This window comes from Amblyomma maculatum, chromosome 9 (genome assembly GCF_055883805.1).
Source record: "Amblyomma maculatum isolate TAMU_Amacu chromosome 9, ASM5588380v1, whole genome shotgun sequence".
NCBI classification, from domain to species: domain Eukaryota; kingdom Metazoa; phylum Arthropoda; class Arachnida; order Ixodida; family Ixodidae; genus Amblyomma; species Amblyomma maculatum.
In genome coordinates this window covers 73,439,962-73,463,119 of record NC_139352.1, presented here as the reverse complement: position 1 = coordinate 73,463,119, position 23,158 = coordinate 73,439,962, and the positions used below count along the sequence as shown (strand labels likewise).

The following is a 23,158-nucleotide window of genomic DNA, read 5'->3' as shown; positions in this document are numbered from 1 at the left end:
ATGGAGCAGGCAGCTTTACAGACATTAACTGCGGTGCTGGTAGAGCACCACAAGTTTTCAGCCTGCATTGTATCATGCACTGTTCATCATGCTTATATACTAGTTCACCTGTATTCACCTGTCAATGCATCGCAAGCTTCGTTTTTGTATGTGTAAGTGGTAATGATGAGTTTAAGCAAATCCATTTGCACACTGCCGTAATTAGCAGCTGGACTATCACGTTAGTATAAAATCTCATTACAAGAGACACTCGGTTATAAGACGCACTTGAAAATGGTTTGGTTGGTTTTCCCATGTTTATGTTAACATTTCATACAAAAGAGATGCTTACAAGAGACACAACCCAGGTATGCTCATGCAATGCAGCTGACTTGTAGCAACTCATATTTGTGGCAGTTTAGATTTCCTTGTCTAAATTCTGTTCGATATCAAGTCAAGATTTCCTTATTTCAGTCACTGTCATTGCATTACTTTGTGATTGAAACAAAAGGGACATTTTGACTTCCCAGTCAAGAGGAGGCACTCCTTCTTGGTTCCTCACATATTGCAATAAAAAGGACACTGATATGGAACCGAATTTAGTTACGGGAATCTAAACTGCTGCACATACGAGTTGTTCAAGAATTTTTGGTTACAAGAGATCTTTTTTGGGTCCCTTGAGTGTCTCTTGTAATGAGGTTTTACGTACTACTTTTCACTTTTTTTTTTGTGTGTGTGTGTGCGTGTGTGTGAATAAAATGATCACAGAGTGAATTTCTAACACAGACCTTTTCGTACTCAACGTCTCTCTGCACAGAACAGATCTAGTAGACCAACCTGGTGGTCTGCTGTAGTCCAGTGGCTGGAAAACTGGTGTCACATTGCAGTAGATGTCAGTGCATGTTTTGGGGCAAATATCACAAACTTGTTTGGAAGAAAGCAAGAAAAATGCATCTGAACCTTTTTTGCAATTCAACCCGATGCCATAAGTGCTGGGCATTTTTTTCTCTTCACAAACACGTCCAGTTTCAGAATATTTATTTCCTTTCACATACTCATTTTGAGACAAGCCTTTAACATGTATTTCATTTGACAGATATTATCGGCTTAAGCAAGCTGAGTTTTGTAATTACATAAAGACCAGTAAACTATATACATATGCAACAGCCTCAAAACAATTGTGTCTTTTTAACACCATATCTACTGGCCTCTCCGATAATTTTGCAGAAACTATATTGAGCACCTACTCAGAAACGGCATGTAGTCGAAGTCCATAAAAGCAGCGTACATTTCATAGCATCTCTGTTTGTCACAGCTAAGACTATGTCTTAAGTTTCTGTTAACCTATGCCCATGCCATAACTTGGAGAGGGATGCTTACACGTTACAAGTTTGAGCAAAAGTATGGGTTGAAATGAGGTGCTTTTGGTTTTAATTCTTTTTCATTCAGTACTCCACTTAAAGAAAGCAAACGCAGAATACAGAGACAGATAAGTCAGTTCTAGAACCGATTAAAGTTTAACACTTCGTGACAGTATGTACATGTTGCAACAAGATGCAATGAGTACTCGTGATAAGCAATCACGGGATGAACAAGGCCATCGGGTCGTCGTCTCTCTTGCGTTTCATGTAGTAGGCTTCCATCTCCTCTTCAGTTGGCGCTTTCACATCATACATGCTGTTGTACTTGCGCTTTCGCTCATCAGTCTCTTGAGTCCGGTCTCTGTCAATCTGCTCCATGGCCTGCACAAAATAGTAATTAAAAACAAATTTGTGACCAAATTCTTCAAATTAGCAAGTTGTATGAAATACTTAGTCAGAAAATGTCTTTGATTAGGTAAACCCTTGACGACTGCTTCTTTATTTTCTACCTAATGGCATACACCCTCATTGTGATGAACCCAATTTAAGACGAACAATGTGAGACAATTTGGTTGCTTTCCCATAGGGCTCTGTGTAAAAAGAAACCTTAATACTGTGAACTGCTCTGTGGGTAAGGTTTTGCGTTGGCCCGCTGTCATAGAAAAGGTTTTCTTCATCACCGTCTTCGTCATCCGAAGGTGGCGGTTCAGACATAGAGGTTTGCGTTGTTTTTGGAAGTGAAGACGACAGTGACGACAATGATGTGAGCTGTTCATCCAATGAAGAGAGTAACAACTCAGAAGAGTGATAATGAGCAATAAGTGCCATTATGATATTTGGACTTACTTTCTGGTTCAATTATTATTTAGAGTCAGATTCTTCCTTTTTATTACCGTACTAATTGAAGTCAAAAGTTGAAAAAGAAAGCAATTTTGGTAAGTAATTTTTCGAAAAAAAAAAAAAAAATGTGAAGGGGTTATTGCACACAAAACAAAGACCAATGCTAAAAAGTTATACCTTCTTAATCTTCTCTTTTCTTTCTCTTTCTGCCTTAGCATCAGACTCCTCGCTGTCCGAGCTGCTGCTGCTCTCACTCTTTACTGGTTTTTCCTTTCTTGCTTTCTTATACTTCTTCTTTTTCTTCTTCTTGGCCTTTTCTGGAGGGACAGTTTTCTGAAGAATGGAAAGGTAAAAAAAAAAGATATGGCAAGATACATAAATACACAATAACACACATGGCCCTCGTGAACCATTCATTGCCAGGAATAGCACTTCCAACTACACTCTATAAAGGGGACAAGGTATATCTGGGTAAAAAGGGCACACTGCTATGGTGTAGAAAGGAGCGTAAAACCCAAGAAAATGGACAAGTGAAGAAGCACACCACAAGCGATTCTTTCACTTGCCCGTTGTCCTGGTTTTGCGCTCCCTTTTACATCATGGATCAATACTGACTAGCCCAAATATCCGCCTTTGTCAAACACTACTACGGCTCTAACAGCCGCATTAAGTTGGCCACACACTTGTCCGGAGAATTTAAGTGGCTTGCAACATCTGCCACTGGCCTCTAGATTCAAAGCGCGAGTTTTCTCTGAGGGTGTGTGGCACGTGCTACCTTAATTTCTACTTTCCACTGATGGCCACCTCAGCAGTTCAAGCAGTATACTACAATCTCTCGCTCATTAGTGCCATCCAAATTTACTTACAAGTTGTACACAAAGTAAGAAGGAAAGACAACTAAGTATCAAATTGTCTAGCTACAGTTGCACGAAGAAAAAGTTCGCGAATACACTTACAGCAGCAACTACAGGTGGTGGTTCATCCTGCCGCAGCTCTTTCAATGCTGGCGTCAAGCTTTGAACCACTGGCGTCTCTTCCTGGGCCTTTGCCTCGGCATAGGCAGCATCATCAGCTGTAGGAGCTCCCATCAATTTAGGTGGCATAAGCATTGCACCACCTGACTGCAAGCAGAAAGAGAGGTACCAGAACCTGTTTTAAGCCAGTTATAGAGACGCCCTGTAACCCAAGCTTTTAATTCAACGGCACTGATTCGGCACCAAATGGATTAGCAGAAAAATAAAAAATAAAATTACAATGTCAAATATGCACTGTTAAGCATACACATTTAGCTCTACGCCAACACTTTCTCACTAATAATAAGTAACAGTGAAAGAAGAAAAACTGGAAGCAGGACAGTACACAGGCAGTACAATGCTCCTAATACCACTGTTTGTTTTCTTCATTTGTCTTGTTCTGATGTTCACTAAGCAAAACTAGAGAAAATAAAAAGAAAATGAATTTAAAATAAAAAGAAAAAAAAAAATTGGTGAATTGTTGCAAAGAGGTTCCACGAAACAAACAGTGAACAGCACGCAACGAGCACACAGAATATGGAGAATGCATACCGGCACCAGAATGGCGAGGATCCTTATTAAACAAAAAAAAAAAGGGGGGGGGGGGGGGTTATAAAAAAAGATAAATGGACAGCGAAGTGCCAATATCGCACAATCGCATGCCTTGTTGCTAAATCCCCAACTCTGCTTCCCTTCGGGACGGAAGTTGTTCATATTGTGGAACAGCACAAAAGAGGCAAAGGCCCAGGAAAGAGAGTGCCTGTGTCGTCTTCTCTTTCCTCGGCTCTTTGTCCCTCCTGGACCTTTTGTAAAATCCCGCAGGTGGTCTTTCCCTCTCGCCATAAATGACCAAATGAATATGGAAAGCCCTTCGCTAGAAGAGTTGGGAAGGTGAAAGGATAAGTGTCATGGGAGAGGGCATGAAGTATGAAACACATGGAATTATTAAACAGAGTATGGAGGACACTTCAGCTCTGCTTTTAAGGGTACGATATGACAGCGTTAATGGCTTCCGTCTGCGACTCCCCTTAATGACCTTTGTCTGTGTAAATGTACTTTGCTATTTGCTTAATCACTAACCCCTTAATTTGTGCCTCTGTTATCTCACACAAACCCATTAGCATACAGTCGTAAGCTACTACATTATGTGAAAGGACACCCGACATAGATATAAAGCGTCATTTTACACAAGCCGTATGAACAGCCCTGCATGTCCTATCGGTAGCGTGTCTAACTCGGAATCGAAGGTTCCCAGAGGGTTTGATTCTCATTTCAAAAGGGGGAATCTTAGCTGGCAAGTGATCCCATGATGTAGCTATGTAGAGCTGTTCATCTGACAAGGTCATCGCTAAAATTATAAATTTAATTATACGAGAGTTTTTGGTTTACAGTGTTTAATGTCCCAAAGTGACTGGCTGGGGGGGATGTCACAGTGCAGGGCCCCGCGACCACTTGGAGTTCTTTAATGTGCATTGAAACCGCACAATATGGGCGCATTTTGTTTTGCCTCAATTAAAACGCAGCCATGGTGGTCGAAATTGAGCCCGCGTCCTTGGGATCAGCAGCCAAGTGCCCTAACCACTGAGCTACTACGGCGGCTTGTATAACTTCCAACAGGACAGTAAGGTCTATAAACATGCCGGAGATACAGCAATGGGGAACTAGTGCATTAGGTTTCTAACAGTTCTTTAATTCGTGCAGTTCTCACTGTGAGGCCTGATGGGAACCTCACAAGGGATGCCACCAGCACAACTACTTATTCTAAGGAATTCTTTAGCGCTCTGTTTAATGATCCTTGATTCATAAAGCAATTCATATGCACCTATAATTTAGGCTCACACGGGCTTTTTTATTGCAAAACAAGCCCTCACTAAAGCGTCGGAGAAAGAGGGGAACTTACTGCAGCCTGCACCTCCTTCCCACTGGCCCCAGTGCAGTAAGAGTTTTTGATGAACGAGTGACAGCATTTGTAGCCCCACTGAAAGTCCTTCCAGTAGGATCCCCAGACAGACTGCAAGAGAGAACAGTGCACACCACCTTCAAGGCTGCAGCCAAAACTACCCAAGCCAATGAACTAAGTCACAAACATAAGTGAATATAAAAAAGAACGTCCTACATACATCCGCGCCTATCAGTATCCACAGATTTGCTAAAAAATGAGCTGCACTGCCCAAGATGCAAGTTAAAATGAATTCAGCACTAAACCAATTAAAGTTTTCCAAAAGCCTCTTTGGTCAAACATTTTGGACAGATGCTAAGTAATTACTGCCTTATTAAGTCCCACTGCTTCAATATCAATCATACCACTGCTTTATGTAAGCCCTTGTCACACTTATTATGAACTCCCAATAGGCAAGAAAGTGCGCTATAGCCATGAAAACAAAGCAAGCAAGCAAGAAAGGAAAACTTACTGTATGGTTGTTAATGAGTACATGTTCTTCGTACTTAGATCGGATCACAGGCTTCTCAGCTCCGCGAATCACTTCACCATGCCGCGAGTACTCAACATACTCCTCCTGCAAATATATGAGTTTGTTAATGCCATCTTGAAGAAAAAACAATGGGGGGGGAGAGAGAGTGCCCAGAAGGAGTCTCTATTCTTTTTTTTTTTTTTTTTTTGTTCTCGTTCAAAACTACCTGTACTGAGTATTTGAAGACAGCCTGTCTAGAGTGAGTTTAAGACAACTGCTCTGGCAAGACTCAAAGAGAACATTGTCAGATGACTAGCACAAATGTACTGCACCCCTGCCCAAAACACGCATATAAAGACAGGGACACAAACGAAAGAGACTTCCTGATAACTGGCCCCATAAAGTGATCGTCAGCAATACAGATACATAGACTTAATGACATAATTCTTCCTTAAAGATACACACAACTGCTCAAGGTGAAAACTTCGGCAGTCTAGCTTTCTCAATATTCAAGGTGGATCTCAAGAATGAATACTAGAGAAGAATTGTAACCACAATGCCTGCAATGGCGAGCACTGCATGCACCAGGTGATCCAACCAGTATTCACTTCAAAATGCCACTATTCCCAAGTGCTCACTCACCGTCTGGGCGAACACAAGCTCTTTTGGAGGCATCTGCAAGTGCTCTGCTCCACCATACTTTTCCAAGATGCTGTCTTTCATGGAGTGCCGAAACTCCTCCTCCTTTGAAAGGAACTCTTTGTTCAGCAGCTCAGCCTTGGTCGGCTCTGCTTGCAAGTGAACGTCCACGCCTTTCTCGTATGCCTGCCAGGCAAACACTGAAAAATATACACAAGTTCAGCCCAGCATTTTCATTGCATTGTTTTAAAAGGCACTAAAATGAGTTCCACTAAAACATTAAACAAATTTGCTGTTTGAAACAACTCATTAGCAAGAACTATTTTCATAGCATTAAACATAAACCAAGTCAAAGAGTAGCTGTTCGCAACCACCCATACTGGCATCGTCTCTCTGCGCCTCTGAACACAAAGAGGTGCTTGAGCCATAACTATGTGAAAGGTGGCAGTGCTGATGATCTGTGCTTGCCTGTGAACATATACAAAAAAAGAGCACATACATTTACTAATCGAAATAGAGAAGCAAGATATATAGTCACTTTCTGAGCCAATAAAAGACACTGCTATCACTTTGCAAACACCGTTCAAAGACAATATACAAGATTTGCTGCAAACTGAGTCACTATGGGAGTGCTATAAGTTTTTGCTACGGCACATAGAGATGTCACATTATAAAGCATCTGCATTATATACCCTGCTTATTTTGGCCGACAGGATCAAGGTAGTGCCTTTCATGTTTAAAATAACTTTCGAAGTGGTTTCAACAGCCCTGCAATGGTTGAAGGGGATCAACACCTAAATAATATTCTGTCGAACAAACTGAATGATCACAAAATGAAAACCAAGATCGCTTATAAGAGCTCTCTGCCCAATTATGTACATACTATTAGAGTCATTAAAAATTAACCATCTGCCTTGAGAATTTTGAAATGGCCCTTCCATTCTATCTCACTTGGCACAAAGGGCCGTATCTCTCAGCCCTGCCACGTGGTTACGGTACTCGACTGTTGATCCCAAGGAAGCGGGTTAGCGGCCACTTTTCAATGAAGGAAAAAGGCAAGGCGCCCAAGTACTGTGTGATGCCTGTGTATGTTAAAGGAGCCAGGGTAGCTGAAATTTCCGGAGCCCTCCACTACCGTGTCCCTCATTGCCTGAGTCACTTTGGAATGGTAAACCCTATAAACCAAACCACATCTTTCAGCAACACAGAATGATGCAAACTTGACAAAGCTAGTATCGGTCATATACCAAACGAATATACAAACTGTGCCTAACTAAGTCCATGAGTCCAGTGCAAACAAACTTTTTAGGCAGCCAAGCAGTCTTTTCTTTTAATATTACGGATGATGTAGTACTTACACTGAGCTTCTGCAATCTTCTGGGTGTCTCCAGTATACCTAACGAAGTTATCTCCAGCAAAAGAGAGCCTGCAAAACAGAAGTTCCATATTTGTAACTTAAAGAAAGGACACAGAAAGGTGAATAGAAACAACAGCTATGGTTATCAAATTGATTTGTAAAGCAATCCTGTTCACTGTTAGTATGAAAAATTGGACAAAGTACCATAAAATTACTCCACTGTGTTGATGCAAGCAGAAAAAATATAGCATCAAAGGTAAATATATGATGTCCATAAAAACTACTTCAGCACCACCAACTTACTCTTCTGAAGTTTTGCTAGAGTTCTTGTATGGATTATCCCTCATGGAACGTGTCTTGGGATCATAGTAGGCAGAGTTTGGGTCCAGGTTCCTTAGGTACTAAAAGGTGGAAAGAAACAGTGTCAGCTACCAAAACTATGTACACTGTACTTTGTTTTTACCAAAACCGAAACATTTACACAAAGTTTTCATAGAATCTAAGTTTATGTTTCTTTACATTTTCACCAATGTTTTAAGCTGTCTCAAGTTGTCTCTCAGTAGCGAAGGAAAACCTAATTAAAAGTTTCAAGCATCAACATTAATAAATCAAAACACACTGTTCTCACTTGTAGGGCTATAATTAAACTCATGAACATTTCTTCATCAGTTCCAAAAAATAATTCAGCCCCTCCAACAATCACTTCTTCTCTATAGGCCAAAAGCAGCTTTTGTTGTTATTGCTGAAATTGTAAAGTAATGAACAAATTTCCATTTCTCCCTTCAGTGACGCTAAATTAATGTCAAATTTGCTGTTTTGAACTACCTGATGTCAATGACAGGCAATTTGTCAATCTATACTCACATTCTATACTGGTAAGCAAGCTGAGATCACTACATGAAGCAGTCAGTGGCAAAATAGCATGCTCTTGCCCATCCGACCAAGAGCTGAATGTTTTGCTCCAGAGTAGAGGGCAAGATGCATATGGCAATCCAAACCAGGTTCTACATTCCGAACCTGACCTACGTACAAAAAGCTTCGCACCTTTGCAACGTCTTCACGAATGCGAAGGTTTCGCACAGTGATGCGCTGCTTGCTGTCCACCTTTGTGCCAGGCATGTCCGCATTGTCCGCATACTTGTCCTCATCACCATCAACATCATCGTCACTGTCTTCCCTCTGGAAAAATGTGACAGCACAAGAAAGAGTTGATCGTTATTGCCCAAAACAAGAATAACAGCTACACAGTCACAAAGATTACCTCTCGTGTACTAATGCCTTCCAGGTTCATTATGTCGTGCTTCAGCTTGTCTTCTTTCAGCTGGCGTTTTGCCTGTAAGTAACATTGCATAAGCAAGCTGAGCAAATTCTGCTATGCAGCACAAACATAGAGGGCTGAGAAATAGAACACATTATTACCTCCTCCACTTTCCTGTATTCTTCAATGACAGCCTGATAACAGGCAGGATCAAAGCCATTCCACCTGTCCCGCTTTCCATCGTAGTCCAGGTTCAGAGATGGCAGGTTTTTCTCGTCAGGTGCAATGTCATCATTTGTATACCTGGCACCGACCTTTCGAGGCCTCTAAAAAATGGTTCAAGCAAGTAAATGTAATATAGTACGAACAGTACTCTGCACATTAAACACTGGCGAGCTTTCAGATAACCATGAGACGTGTTAGGTTTATTCCACCTACGAGGAGGTACACTAGCACAAGCTTTATAGCATACTGTATTTATATAAACACGTCGGATTGTAGAAGTTCTCGGGCTCAAAAAACTGGCACTTACTACTGGCAGCAAGTAATATAGCAATTTATTCCTTCCTCACAGAGCTCCAAAACAGCTGCTAGCTTTGCAGCATTCTTGATAGTCCTAAGGCACTATGCAAGTAGAGTTTACCGCCTAAATCTTATTTTAAAAAATGAACTAGATGCTAGTTAGAAATCTTTTACCCACTGCAGCTGGGATCTCTCCACTTGACGTTCATCTCCTTAATCCATTACTCATCTATAATCTACATTGTAGCTTGTTGGCAGCAGAATGGAGAAAACTTCTGGAAATATGTTCTTGGTACTTGGGGACAGCACAGTAATCTTGTATTTAAAGCTTTCACTTTCTTGTGAACAAGTTGTGAACTAGAGTAAACCCTCTGCACACCTCAGAGAGGTCTGCCCAGTTAAATTTCTACACTAACACAGCACCCATTAATACAGTTTTTGAATTGTGCTAAGCAGCAATTTCTAGTTAGTGCTCCAAACTGAAACAGCCTGGTGAACTTGATGCCTGCCAGCTTTAACACAATCTTTTAGACCAGTGACAATGTACTGCAAGCATAATTTCATGGCAATGCACTTGCAATCAAATTTCTGCGGTTGTGCAAAAGAAGTTACAAGCACAAGGCAACAACGTCCACTAGTGTTTAGTCCTCATGCACTCACAGCCTGAACGCAAGAACAAGATATTAACTGCGAGTTTACCTAGGGCATGACCGGCAGCAACTGTCTAAGCTGAACGCAATTGGCTAAAATGAACTGACCTAATGACACTACCTACACTACTAAATCTTTAGCTGTCACTGTCAATGAACTGTCACTTCAGATGTCACTGTAATATCATTTGGCTTTACTTTAAACTAGTATTAACGAAAGAGGCCCTGTATTGACTTTTAAGACGAAAGCCTTTAATGGCTCATGCTGTCGTGGACAAAGTGTGTCCCGCTTTTGCAGCGTTCTGATTGGCCGAGGCGGGATGCGTTCCTGCCAACTGCAATGCTACACTTGAACGCGTGCCAAGGAACGCCACACGACAGGAGCGATGGTGTACCTTCCAAACACAGTTGCCGGAGAAAGTGCGATAGATACTGAGCCTTTCCTTTCCCGTAAACCAATTAAATTATATGCAGCACTGCAACGAATGCCAATAAGAGGCGAACGATGGGAGGCAAATTATAGGATAGGAAGGGTAGGCTTTTGCCATTCTTCTCTTAAGAGACATCTAAGAGGTCCTCTAATTTTATTTTTTACCATGGGGCCACCAACTGTACTTGCTGATCGCTGCCATGTTTGTGACCAGGGACACAGGAAGAAGCTGTACATTTATCAGGGGCCAAAGTGCAGAACAAATCTCGTGACAAACCGCACTAAGAGCAGCCTCAAAGCCTTACTCAGTTAGTATGTCTGCCAGTCAAGGCCAATGAATAGGTGCAATGCTAATAGATAGGCTTAAGCTTGGTTTGTAATAACATCCATTCAGTAATTCATACGCAGATCTGCTTACCACTACCTGCTTTGGCATGGACCATGGAAACCAAGCATGGTCTATCATTGATGCATGGCCTTCCACGATGTCCAATGAAAGCCATTCATCACTTTTGTACTGCAAAACAACTTATCATTCGTTAGCAACGCTGCACAGAATATACATAGTTATCTAATGCTAGCGATTCACTAGGAGGCTACTTAATAGTTTCCAGAATTATCAAGCAAGCAAGAACATGTCACTAGACTTCTTCATCCAATTTTAAAATACAGCTCGTCTATACTTCACAGGAACACTGAATCTGCTGCAGCACAACAAACAAAGACATTCAGGCCACGTTACCTCCAAACAATCCTTCCGCTTGTGTGTCAGGGCGCCACAGTTTTCGCATGCTCCTTTTCTATACTTGGTTGCCTTACCTTCCTGAAAGATATCAACGGTATTTAGAAAATAACGGACATTTCCCGATTCTTCTGCTTAACATATTTCGTTTCAAATAAACGCAACTTACGAATTCACCCCGAGAATAGTAATCGCTGATACGATCGAATTGCTTTTGCTTCTCAGGCTGTGGACGCTGGTGCTTCAGCGTAGGCCCCTTTGCTCCAAAGTACCATGGTGCTGAAGAGATATACTGAGGAATATGCGGGTTGATGTCCCTGTACAAAATGCGAGTATTCACAATTAGTCAGTTTCTGAAAATCAAAGGCACCGTACTATGAAAGAACGAAGATCGTTTTGAATCGTAGCATAAACGTACTTTCCCTCCTCATCAACTGCGGCTGGTGCTGTGCCAGCTTTCCTGGCCTCTTCAAGCTCTTTCGCCTTCCTCCAGTCTTCTCGTGACTGTTTCTTCGGCTCATCAACCTCCGTGCTCTTTATGATTTCCGACACAGGAAGGTTTGTCTGATTCATGTTGGTTGAAGGATGAGACTTTAAATTGTCGACATCGAGGTATTCGCTGAAAAAAAAAAAAAAAAAAAAAAAACATATGATCCGCTCAGTACGCTGCAACATAGCGGGCACAGAGATCAATGTGCGGAATCCACCCTCAGAGAAGGCTGAACGTATACTCCAAAATAATCAGAAACCACACCTAACGCGCAGTGCGAGAGAAACTACACGAAAGCACGTCGCAGATGACCATGGATAGCATTTTGATGCGTACAGACGAATCGTCAACTTCTAAAACTAACCATCAGTAGTTTTAACTGCAACTTATCGTACTGACGCCACTGCTTCGATAAAAACTTACCGCGTTACGACGACGAACCGCAAAACGAGCTCAACTGCTCAATTCTAAAGCACTAAAGTGAAAGTGAGCGATTAAATCCTACCGGAACCAAACAACTAATTATCGCTTGTTTTCAAAGTTCTTTAAACGCCTAACCTCCACAGCTAAAGTTTTGTATTTTATATTTTGTAATAATTTAAAAACAGTTTATTTTTACTCTTTTTATAAAATTATTTTTAAGCATTTATTTACATTCGAAACTGCGGTTTATACATATAAAATCGGCCGAAGCGCGCGGTAGTAAATAGTCACAGTTATTGGTTTGCACGAGTAGTGTCGTAGTGGAGCAGTTTGAATGTGTTTGTCGCGTTTGAGGCGATCGTTTTCACTGTGCTGCCCCTCACTTTGTGATCTGTCGCCGTTTGTGCATTTATAGTTCTAATGTTTGGCTAAAAATCCGAACGTGTAATAGAGTTGCAAACATGCTGGGTCGGCGTTTTCTGGTCCTGTACGGAAGCCAGACAGGCACCGCTCAGGATGTAGCCGAAAGGATCGGTAGGCAGGCTCGACGGAACAGATTTAATGTGTCTGTTTTGGCTATGGACGAATATCCGGTAGCCGAGTTAATCAAGGAAAAGCTGGTTGTGTTCGTCTGTGCTACTACAGGGCAAGGCGAGGAGCCCGACAATATGAAGTGCTTCTGGTCGTTTTTGCTACGAAAGAGCCTACCGCTGAATTCGCTACAGGTAATGAGACAGTGTGTGATCGGCCTAGGCGACTCGTCGTACTTGAAGTTCAATTTCACCGCGAAACGTCTACATAGGCGCTTGGCTCAACTAGGCTCCCAGTGCTTTCTGGATCCTCTGTACGCCGATGAGCAGCACGAATTGGGAGCAGACGGAATGCTGGATCCGTGGCTGACAGAATTTTGGAGGATTGTTACGGACCTCTACCCACTTCCCGCTGGATGCCTACCAGTGAGCGAAGAAGTCCTACCGGCGCCAAAATACACAGTCAACTGCGACATGGCTTGCGTAGTGGGTCCCCGTCATAGCAGTGAATTGTTCAACGCCACCGTAGTTTCCAATCAGCGCGTTACTAACCCCGACCACTTTCAAGACGTGCGGCTGATTAAACTGAATATTGAAGGTTGGTTTTCGTTTCTTGCTGACCCTTACTACTGGCTTTTCTGGCTCTAGATATGGCATAGATATCTTTATAGCCCATAGCTTAGAAAGAAATGAGATTGACGTCCCGATCAGTAAAATACGCGATGACCACAGCAGTTGAGCCGGCACAGGCATGTTAATGATCCTATCATTAATGGATTGAGAACACCAAGAGCAGTAATATGGCACTTAGTCTGTCACAGAAAGCTTTACGTGGAGGTATTAAGCAACGCCTTTACATTCTGCTAATTGGTTTCATTAGAATTCTGTGATGGTGGGTTTACCTAAATGCCTCCGTTTTTTTTTTTTTTTTTTTCGGCTTTAGCTGTACGAACTGATCAGGTTTGACATGCTGACCTGCTCATGCACTGTGCAATCAGTCACAAACAATTCGCAACGACGTCACCTTTCTCTCAGCTGAAGAATTTTGAAGTGACTTGGTGATCAGCCAAGTTTGTTAAGACGATTCTCAGTACCTTTGACCACTAAGGGATTGATAGCTAATGCTTTCTGAAGCGTTTTTCTTGCGTCTGTAGTGTATAGCAGAGTTTTAATATTTTGCTTTGTTTTTTATTGCCTTGTAGGTTCTCAGATGACCTTTGAGCCTGGTGATGTGGTGGTTGTTTACCCAGAGAATTGTGAAGAAGACATCAGTGAGTTTTTCAAGCTATTCAGCCTGAAGGCTGACATGCACCTTGTGATTGCACCAGCAGAAGAGGGCACATCATTACCACATTTCTTATCGGTACCAGTTTCACTTGACAGCTGCGTGCGAAAGTACTTTGACCTCACATATATTCCGAAAAGGTGAGACCCTGCATGTTATTCAAGTATATTTGTTTACTACCTCAAACGTGCAGCTTGTGTCCTATGAGGGACTAAAGGAATGTTTAGAAGAATGACACTGATACTGCTGAAGGAATAAAATGGCTAACCTGACAATTTTGTGTTGCCACTAGTCATATATTCTGCTGGAAACTCTGCACGTTAGCCCATGAATGTTTTCCCCGTGAAGCTGTGAAATATGTAAAGAAGCACGGAAAGAGTATAACTGCAATAATAACTGAGGACTAATGCCTACATGTCTCGTTTATAAATGACCTACATGGCATGTGCACTTGCCACGTGAAAGTTATTTATTTTTATGAAGCCTTCTGCATGCTGACTATTGCTCTGAAGGCCAGACTGGCTACATATTTAGCTGACACTAGAACTTGAAGGAGATATGGTTTATATGTGGCTTATAGTATTGGGCAAAGCAGTCTCTGTTTTAGTGAAGTTTGCGATCTGAGGTTTGTATTTTGTGCTTCTGCGTGTGTCAGAGTGTTTGGACATTCTTAAAGGCCTCATGTTCGGCATAATGAAATTTTCATGGCTTGTATTCTATGGCTTGTTTCATCTGCAACTGCTTGCAAGGACCATAAAATATAGCATTTTGACATGCTTTTTCTGTGTGTTTTTCCTTCTGTTTAGGTCCTTTTTTGAGCTCTTCTGGCACTTTGGTGGCAGTGATCTCGAGAAGGAACGCCTTCGTGAGTTCAGCACCACAAGCGGTCAGGAAGACCTTGTGGAATATGCCATCAGGCCGAGACGAACCGTGCTAGAGGTGTTTATAGACTTCCCTCACACCACAGCCAACGTCCCACTGGCCTACCTCTTCGATTTGATTCCGCCCATTCGTCCACGATGCTTTTCAATTGCTAACTCATTACGCTGTCACCCGGGACAAATCCACATTTTGGCTGCCATTGTGAACTTTCAGACCAAACTGAAGAAGCCGCGCAGGTAATGTTTACAGGTGAAGTAAGAGTGTTCTTTGGTTTTTTTCTGTTGATGAGTGGCTGGCGGTGCAAGCAGGAACATTTTTGTGCACTCCTTATGCACGTACAAGCACACACGTGCGTGTTGGAGCATGTGCATGATGTATGTAGGAAGGGCTCGCAGCTGGAACATTGCTAGGTCTAATAATCTAGGCCAGCAGTCTGTTTGTTGTACTGCACCGTGGATGGAGGTACTAAAATGTTTTCAACCATACATGAGTTCCATTTCCAGAGCTTTCACGTATGCTTTCTAGCCTTAGAAGACAAAGATGTGACAGCAAAGGCTGTTGGAATGGTTTCTTTAAAAGGGGATGCTGAAGTGAAATTGAAGCTGGCCCGTATCAATTGATAACTACATTCTGATAACATGGAAGCTACTTCTACTGCAAATGGAACTCCTTCATGCTGGAAAGGGCAAAAACATTCAATACAGGTATCACTGCTACTGTCCTTTTCTGCAAGAAAATGGTGATGACATCCATGCTGCTTTTTGCTCATGACTCTTCGAGGCTAAGCGACATTGTCATTCATTTCCTGAACAGTGATCATGCAATTCTTTTCAATCTTGACATCACAAACTTGAGCTGAACGGTGGGAAAAGGTGTTTAACTGTACGGGCGAATTTTTGCAGTGATAAATGCATTTTTTGCTGCTGAAAAAAAAAGGGGGGGGGAACATAGCTTCGAAGAGCCAACAGTTTATTTTTACTTGGAAAAAAATATTATATGGAGTTGTGTTCAACGTCCTTCTAATGTGCGAAAACATGTGCTTTTTGTTTTGGTGCTTTTAAATGAGCCAAAACATTTTCTTCAGTTGTATAGCCTTAGCACATCCTTGGAAAATGGGCTTGGCAGTGTTCAGTTTAAATCACTAGTCTAATTTTTCATTGTAAGAATTATGCAGTTTAACATGCCCTCTTGTAATGCATGGGCTTTTCACTGCATTATTAACAGGGAAAAACATACTACTTGTTGCTTATCACCTTGCATTTTTTATTTTGTTATTAATATTATAGCGACAGGGAGATGTGTTTAATGCACTAAAATGTGGCTCAGCTCAATTTGAGGCTTGTATCATTACTAACCATGGGAAAACGAGCAATTTCATGTTGGTTTGCATAAAATAATTTTTCAAGCATAAAGATTAAACATTTTTTTATTGCAGTACATCTGATTCTAGCTAGGGGAATTCTAATGACATAATGAAAAATTTATAATGTTGCTTACAAATGAAAGAAAAAAATCTTTTATTAGCAAAATTTGAGAGAATCGCAGAAAAATTCGCAAATGTACTAAACATTGCAGTCAGGGGATAGCCGAATAAATATTTAGGATATGTGGGCTGGTGCATCACTATGTCAGAAATGAGAATCTAAAGTTACAGAAAGAAACTTCACGTTTAAATTTCTTGCGTGCAGTGCTTTGGTCTACTGTGCAGCGCAATGCGGAGGTCGACCCCGGGTCGTTTTGCAGAAAACTGTTTCCGCTACCCTGCTGTTAGCATTGAGTCAGAGAGAGCATGCCTGATACATTCAAAGTGGCTCAGAAAGTAGCGAATCTTCTCGCCAGTGGCAGTAACTACAGCTTTAGAAGGCCACCTGTTGAAATCCTCGGCTGGTCGGAGCAATAATTTCTTTGAAATAAGATGAATGGATGCAGTCATCTTGGTCACAAAGTGGTCACTTGTACCTATAAAGTGAAGTGTCTATGCTGTAAATTGGGAGGACACCGTCACTGCTGAGCAGGTTCATTGTGAGGTGATGCCTCCTTGGTTACCATGCTTGCTGTCATTGCTCTGTGTTCACAAATCTTCTTTGAAATTAAAAAAAGTGTGGTTTCATATGACTAACAAAAAAAAAAAAAGGGCAATCCCAGAACTGAAGCACACATATTGAATGGCGTTACTTGTCCACAAGCAGCCCGGGCTGCCCGGAACAGGATGTTTCACACTTTCATTCGAATTATACGATTTTAATAGGCATACTTATTAAATAATTAACAGGGGTATGCCAAAAAGCGGTCAGTGACAACTACTGTTGGGAAACAATGTGCTTTTGGGACCGTTTCACGAATCATTTTTGGGAGCCCTTGTGTCTTTGGCGTTCATCGTTGCAATGCACATGAAAGTGATGGAGAAATTATGTCGCTCTGCAGGGGCCTCTGCACCCGATTCTTGGCAAGCCTGGAACCCTCTAGGAAGCCGAGTGTGGCTATTACCATCAAGAAGGGTAGCCTTCGTATGCCGCCTGATGGCGTGCCTGCTGTCATGGTGGGACCAGGAACGGGCTGTGCCCCCTTCTGTGGCATGATCCAGGATCGTGCCCAGCGGGAGGTTAGCAGGAACCTTCTGTTTTTTGGCTGTCGCAGTGCGAAGAAGGATTTCTTCTTTGAGAAAGAGTGGACAGATCTGGTGGCAAATGGGCTGCTCGATTTGGTGACTGCTTTCTCGAGAGACCAGGACCACAAAATGTAAGTTGCTATAGTCGTTTGGGCCAGTTATTGTCTCAATGTTTAGTAGGGTGCATATTATCGTTAGTGGAATAGCTAGGAAAGCACAATAATGAAACACCAGGGCTGCTGTGTTTTTCCTGTCTTAATGTAGCTTTTGTTCCTGTTGCTTTTATTTCTACATTTTTCTGGATGCCTTCGTGTTCTTTTCGTTCTCCAAAGTTAATGGATCAGTGAAAGCTGATTATCGAACTTTTTATTTATTGACGTTGAGAATCATGTCAATTCGGAAGTTGTAGATGATCTTGAAGAACGATTGGCTGAAATGTTTGCAGCAAGGATCTGTTTACACAGCTTTAGTTGCTGGAGAAAATCATATTTTGATAATTGAGAGCTGTCTTGGGTTGCTGAAGCGACACCGCTGTAACATGTAAGCTTCTGTATTAAGAGAGTTATCTTTAGTGGACTGGAAAAAACGCTGCTGGACATAAACGGCACCTTGGTTCAAACATTTCACTCGGCTGTTCTTTAAGGCAGTCTACAATTTGACATTTAATTTCTGTGGAGTAGCTAATTATAATCAGTAGACTCTTATTATGATGAAATCACAACATTTATTCTTAAATAAAATAAAGAACAATGTGAAACCTTTGCTTGGTTTCTCATGGGAATACATGTTAAAAAAAAAAAGAAAAATCTTTTTAGGGGTAAGGTAAATGAGTTATCATAATTTCGGCTTTATACCTCAAAAACTGCTGCATACTTTAGTGTCAAATTTGGTATGTTCATTAGGTATGCTTCTGGTTCTAATTTTGGTGCAGTTTTCGCTTTGCACCTTTTTTTTTTACTATTTTTAGTGGTATAGACTCCAACTTTAGGCTGGGTTCAAGAATTTGATATAACTTTTGTAAAGAACAAACGAAGTACTGCCTATAAATTTTGCTCTTTAATTCGACATTTTAGTGCCTGTAATCTGAATGCAATAAACAGACATTTCTTAGGTAACTTTAGAAAAAAAAGTGGTGGAGGTTTAAGCAGGGTTTGAATGTCGTTATACAAGGAGAACTTTTTAAGCATTACACCAGGTCAGCTGATTCATTGCTGTTTTGTGTCCACCAATGGAGCCTTTAGAAGGATTCATGATGCAAAGGCCAGGACTCTAGAGGCCTAACTGCTTCTAGAACAACAGTTGGCAGGCTGGTTTTATGGCAGTATGTCTCAGGGTTGTCTTCACTGAGGGCACGTTTGTAATCACTGCATTTTTTAAAACCAGCCCTTTGACGCACCATCTCACTGCAGCGAAACTTCCTCTTCTACTTTGTAGGTGCTCTCGGCACGTTGAAACTAGGTACTCAGCACAGCAATGTTCAAAAGCTGTAACACGTGAAGAAAGTGACCGCAACAAAAACAAATGATGACTTGGCTTCACTGCACTACAAGAGCATTTCATGCAGGAAAATTTGTAATTTGTACCTATAACTTGTAAAAGGTTCACAATATATGAATATCTTTCATCATGCTAGTTAGACGTATTATAAAAAGAACACATGCACGTGAAAAAGTCACGCAGAAAAATATTTAAACTGAAAATACAATGAGTCATGCTACTATTTGGAGTCATTTTAAATGCCTTGCAGAACTCCAGCACGTCACTCTGCATCACATTGCTGCTGACAGTGTGTACTGTTTTTTTTTCTAGCAGAATAAAAAATTGACATTTTAGTTGATACTATATATACCCTACATACCATGATGTAAAACCTCACATACTACTCCTTTCTTAATATTAAAAAAAAAAAAATTAAGGCTGGGCAAAAAAATTAAGTGAAATGGCTGCCTTTTAGGAGTGTTATTAGGCTTGTGAAACAAAAGTATGTATTTTCATGCTTAATAATAATTAATAAATAATAATAATTGGTTCACAGGAAAGGAAAGGTGCAGTATTTGTCACACTTGTTTCTGTGGACACCTGAACCGTGCGTAGGGGAAGGGAGGTGGGAGTGAAATTGGATATAGAGAAAGGGGTGCCATAGTGGAGGGTTTCCGGGTAATTTTGACCACCTAGGGATCTTTAACGTGCGCTGACATCTCCGAGCACATGGACGCCTCTTCGTTTTGCCTCCATTGAAACGCAGCCGCCGTGGCCGTGATTGAACCCAGGTACTCCGGCGCAGTAGTCAGGTGTCTTACCACTGCACCATCGCTGTGTTGTAGGGAAATATTGGGCATCATTGGCGGGAGGCAGGATCATGTGCAGGTTTAGTAGTCTAGTCTGTGTGAGTGAAATCAAAGGACATCTACATGTCTATTGTAAGTTAAAATAGCCATTTAATGCAACTGAGCACGTGCAACTGAGCCAGTAGTACAACATACCACAGCACACTACATGACATGCAGAGGTAGACAGGCAGCATAAAGTTGCTGTACCATGCACTGTATGGTTAAGAGTTTTGCACAACGGTTAACAGTGTAATACTGTTCATGCAGAAATCAAAGCATGTGGGCAGAATCAGACAAACTGATTGCATCCCCATACCAGCTTTTTTTTTTTTTTTTTCATGCTACTTTCCCAAAGGTCTATTGTAATTCACATCTAAAACAAGGTACTGAGTCTGATTTCTGCAGGAAGGAAAATCACGTTTTACAAGGCTCAATTTGCCTCTGAGATTGAGAGCTGTCTCATCCAATTATTACTGCATTTTATAAACCTTGCCAATGGTGACAGGTGCGATTATGTCAAGTTTTTGTGGGAGATGTGTGCGAGTATAAATCCATCAGATAACTGCAACAAGCCAATATCAAGTAGCAGTGGGCTTATGGCATATAGCTATTGTTAAGTGAACCCTGGGTTCACTCAGCAAATTAGCAGGAATCCACTGTGTTGCTTGTCTCAAGTCATCTGATGGGTACACTGCATGACTTCAAAGTTTTCTTGCTTGCTATTTCTGGCTTACTGAACCTAGTTATTACATAAAATATGTACGATTGCATTGTGCGGTAATTTGGAGTTCCTTAGTTCACATCGGAATTAAGTCATTTGGCCTTCTTATTGACAGTGCCAGGAAACTGTGGTGTGCACTGGCCAAAAAAAAAATTGAAACTGGTTCACAAGAGTTGTGTCGGAACAGACATAGTCAGGCATTACGTATTTGCCTGTTGATGTTCTTTCTTCACTATACAAGGTGTTTCTACATGTTATGTCGAAATTGCTCTGAAGTGTGATATGCTAACAGTGTGAGTTTGGTATTTGGGAAGGCGAATTATAATTTGCCGTGTGCCATTGTTTTCAGTTTTAATCTAACTGAAAAGCTTATCGTGTGAGTAGCAGAATCACTTTTAAGCATATAGTATTCAAACATGCGTCATTGCCTTTCCAGATATGTCCAGCATCGAATCGCGGAACATGAAGACAAGGTTTGGCGATTGCTGTGTGACGGTGGAGTGCTGTACATTGCTGGCAATGCAAAGGACATGGTGCCTAGTGTGCGTGATGCCTTCAAGGCTGTTGTGAAGAAGCTTGGTCACCTTACTGACGATGATGCTGAGGAACTGCTAAAAAATCTAGAAAAATGTAGACGACTTCAAATCGAAGCTTGGTCTTAGCGAACATTCTGTTCAATGCTGGAAGCTATAATATGTGATTGAGTAGAAGCTTGCTATAGTAAACTCGGATATAGTAAAATGAAACTGAAGTCTCAGTTCATCCTCTATAGACGACTGCATATTTTTCTCCCTTTATAGTAAAGACATTTCGTAATTGCCTAAGAAAACCAAAAACTACAAGAAACAATTATAAATTTAATATTTTTTGAGTCAATATAAAAATTTTTGCCAGAAAAAGCCTGAATAAGTAAAGTATTGTTGACAAATTGTACATTGAATCGGCATCAAGCGGAGCGCCAGTAGGCTTCAGCATGCAGAACGATGCTTGTGTGCGCGACCGGCTCTCTTGGTGACTGGTCTCCTGCCCAAGCAATACATTTGCCATGCAATTACCGGCTGTACGGTGGGACGGTGGTTTTCATGTGCTGGCCAGGCAAGCAGGAATGAAGAAGCACGTCATTCGCGTGCCTCTTCTTTCAGGACACGTGTGCACTCCCAGTGCAGACTTACGAGCCACAATACTGTGGTTTTCTCTTGCTAGCCAGGCAAGCCGGAATGAAGAGGCATTCATAGCGTGAAACAAGTGTCATTCGCATGCCTCCCCTTATATTTCAGGACCGGTGTGCAACCCCAGTGCAGCCTTACGAGCGGTAGGTTAGCTGGACCGTAATTGACGGAACTTTGGTTCCCGCTGGAACGAACCACAGTTTCAGAGTTCCAGGTTAACAGCGGTCTTTTACTTTCTTTTCCTGCTTATCAAATAATCAAGTTGAGACATTGGAGTAATGCACAACTTATGTGCCATACTTGATCGTTTAATTCTGTGGCTGCAATAAATCATGCGTTAGAAAATGTTCACTGTGATTTGTGAATATTCTTTGAATAGGGTTTAACATTCTCAATAAGTGACACAAGGAGTATTTCTTTGTGGACTTTTAAAAATTTGTGAACCCTTTCTACAGTAGCATTTCTGAAACATTTCTTAATAAACACTTCTGAGAGTTCTCTGAAAAAACATCTAATCGATGTCTCTGAAAAAACATCTGAGGCATCTTTGAAAAAAAGTCGTATTATAGATGCCCTGGAGAAGTTTTCCATGAAACTTCTTTTTGCCGACGTCTGTGAGACGTTTTGTTCTAGCACAATATGTTTATAGCCTTCCAGAGCTGCTTAAAGAAGTTTATTAGACTATGCGTTTTGTGGGAATGGATCACAACAGCTCAGCAATTAAACGGCAGCAGTGGTCATGGATGATTCAGGCGAGACATCTCGTGAACTGTGCGTCTCGGGTTGCGAAGGCGACAGGCCGAATCCGATCACCCAGTGGAAGAGCTCGGTAGCTCGCCGAGAGGAATTGTTGCACAGAGACGAAAAAAGGCAGGTCAAGTGAATTATTCTGCCGAGACCTCAAAAGAACGTGAAGCCACTCTTGTCAAAGCCTTCGCTTTGGTTACTTATGTTTAGCAGGGCTTAACTTTTGCTTAATTAATCTTGCTTAATTTTTGTTCCTCGCTGATGAACATTTCACCATTGTTATCTTCCTCTTGGCACATACGACAAGTCGATCAGGAAACTGTACTTAAAGCGTGCAAGTAATAAAACCAACACATGCGACTCGGAAATCACTGCGGTCCCGCCTATAGAAGGAGGAGAGGCACCAGGACGCCTCTGTGTTTAACCCCGGGTGTCCTCAGAATATATTCTAGGCACTATACTACGACTGTCAATGTGGCGCGTCTCCAGTCACAAACCTCTTCTTTCTCCTCTTGGTTTCTCTTGCAGATTCCTCTACGAACCTGCAATACCACCTATGTGTGATTTAACTCTTGTTTCACCGAACATCAGAAGTTGAATGCATGAAATAGTGCTTTTTTTTTGCAGAACAAAATATTTTTTTTTCAAGTACCAGAAAGAAATGACTTCACTTGAAAATGCAAGTTTTTGTATACATTCAAGCGCATGGATACCCTCAGGACGCGTTTTAATATTGTTGGAAGGTTCGGAAGGTGTCTGTCGACGATTCGC

General features: G+C 41.5%; 2 protein-coding genes across 2 annotated transcripts; one reads left to right on the top strand and one right to left on the bottom strand.

The window, feature by feature from the left end:
- Positions 1–1,000: 1,000 nt before the first annotated feature.
- On the bottom strand, positions 1,001–12,197 carry LOC146179424 (pre-mRNA-splicing factor SLU7-like). Its single transcript, XM_084579057.1, has 15 exons — positions 12,116–12,197; positions 11,621–11,821; positions 11,372–11,519; positions 11,203–11,283; positions 9,020–9,184; positions 8,862–8,933; positions 8,645–8,779; positions 7,904–8,001; positions 7,602–7,669; positions 6,247–6,443; positions 5,605–5,709; positions 5,094–5,204; positions 3,137–3,301; positions 2,358–2,513; positions 1,001–1,721 (listed from the first exon to the last, which is right to left on the bottom strand). The coding sequence occupies exons 2-15, from the start codon at positions 11,773–11,775 to the stop codon at positions 1,560–1,562; spliced, it is 1,818 nt and encodes a 605-aa protein (XP_084435183.1). The 5' UTR covers positions 11,776–11,821; positions 12,116–12,197; the 3' UTR covers positions 1,001–1,559.
- A 222-nt stretch (positions 12,198–12,419) lies between these two features.
- LOC146179423 (NADPH-dependent diflavin oxidoreductase 1) lies at positions 12,420–21,989 on the top strand. The gene is made up of 5 exons (XM_084579058.1): positions 12,420–13,243; positions 13,848–14,070; positions 14,737–15,048; positions 17,237–17,551; positions 20,908–21,989. The coding sequence occupies exons 1-5, from the start codon at positions 12,577–12,579 to the stop codon at positions 21,131–21,133; spliced, it is 1,743 nt and encodes a 580-aa protein (XP_084435184.1). The 5' UTR covers positions 12,420–12,576; the 3' UTR covers positions 21,134–21,989.
- Positions 21,990–23,158: the final 1,169 nt, after the last annotated feature.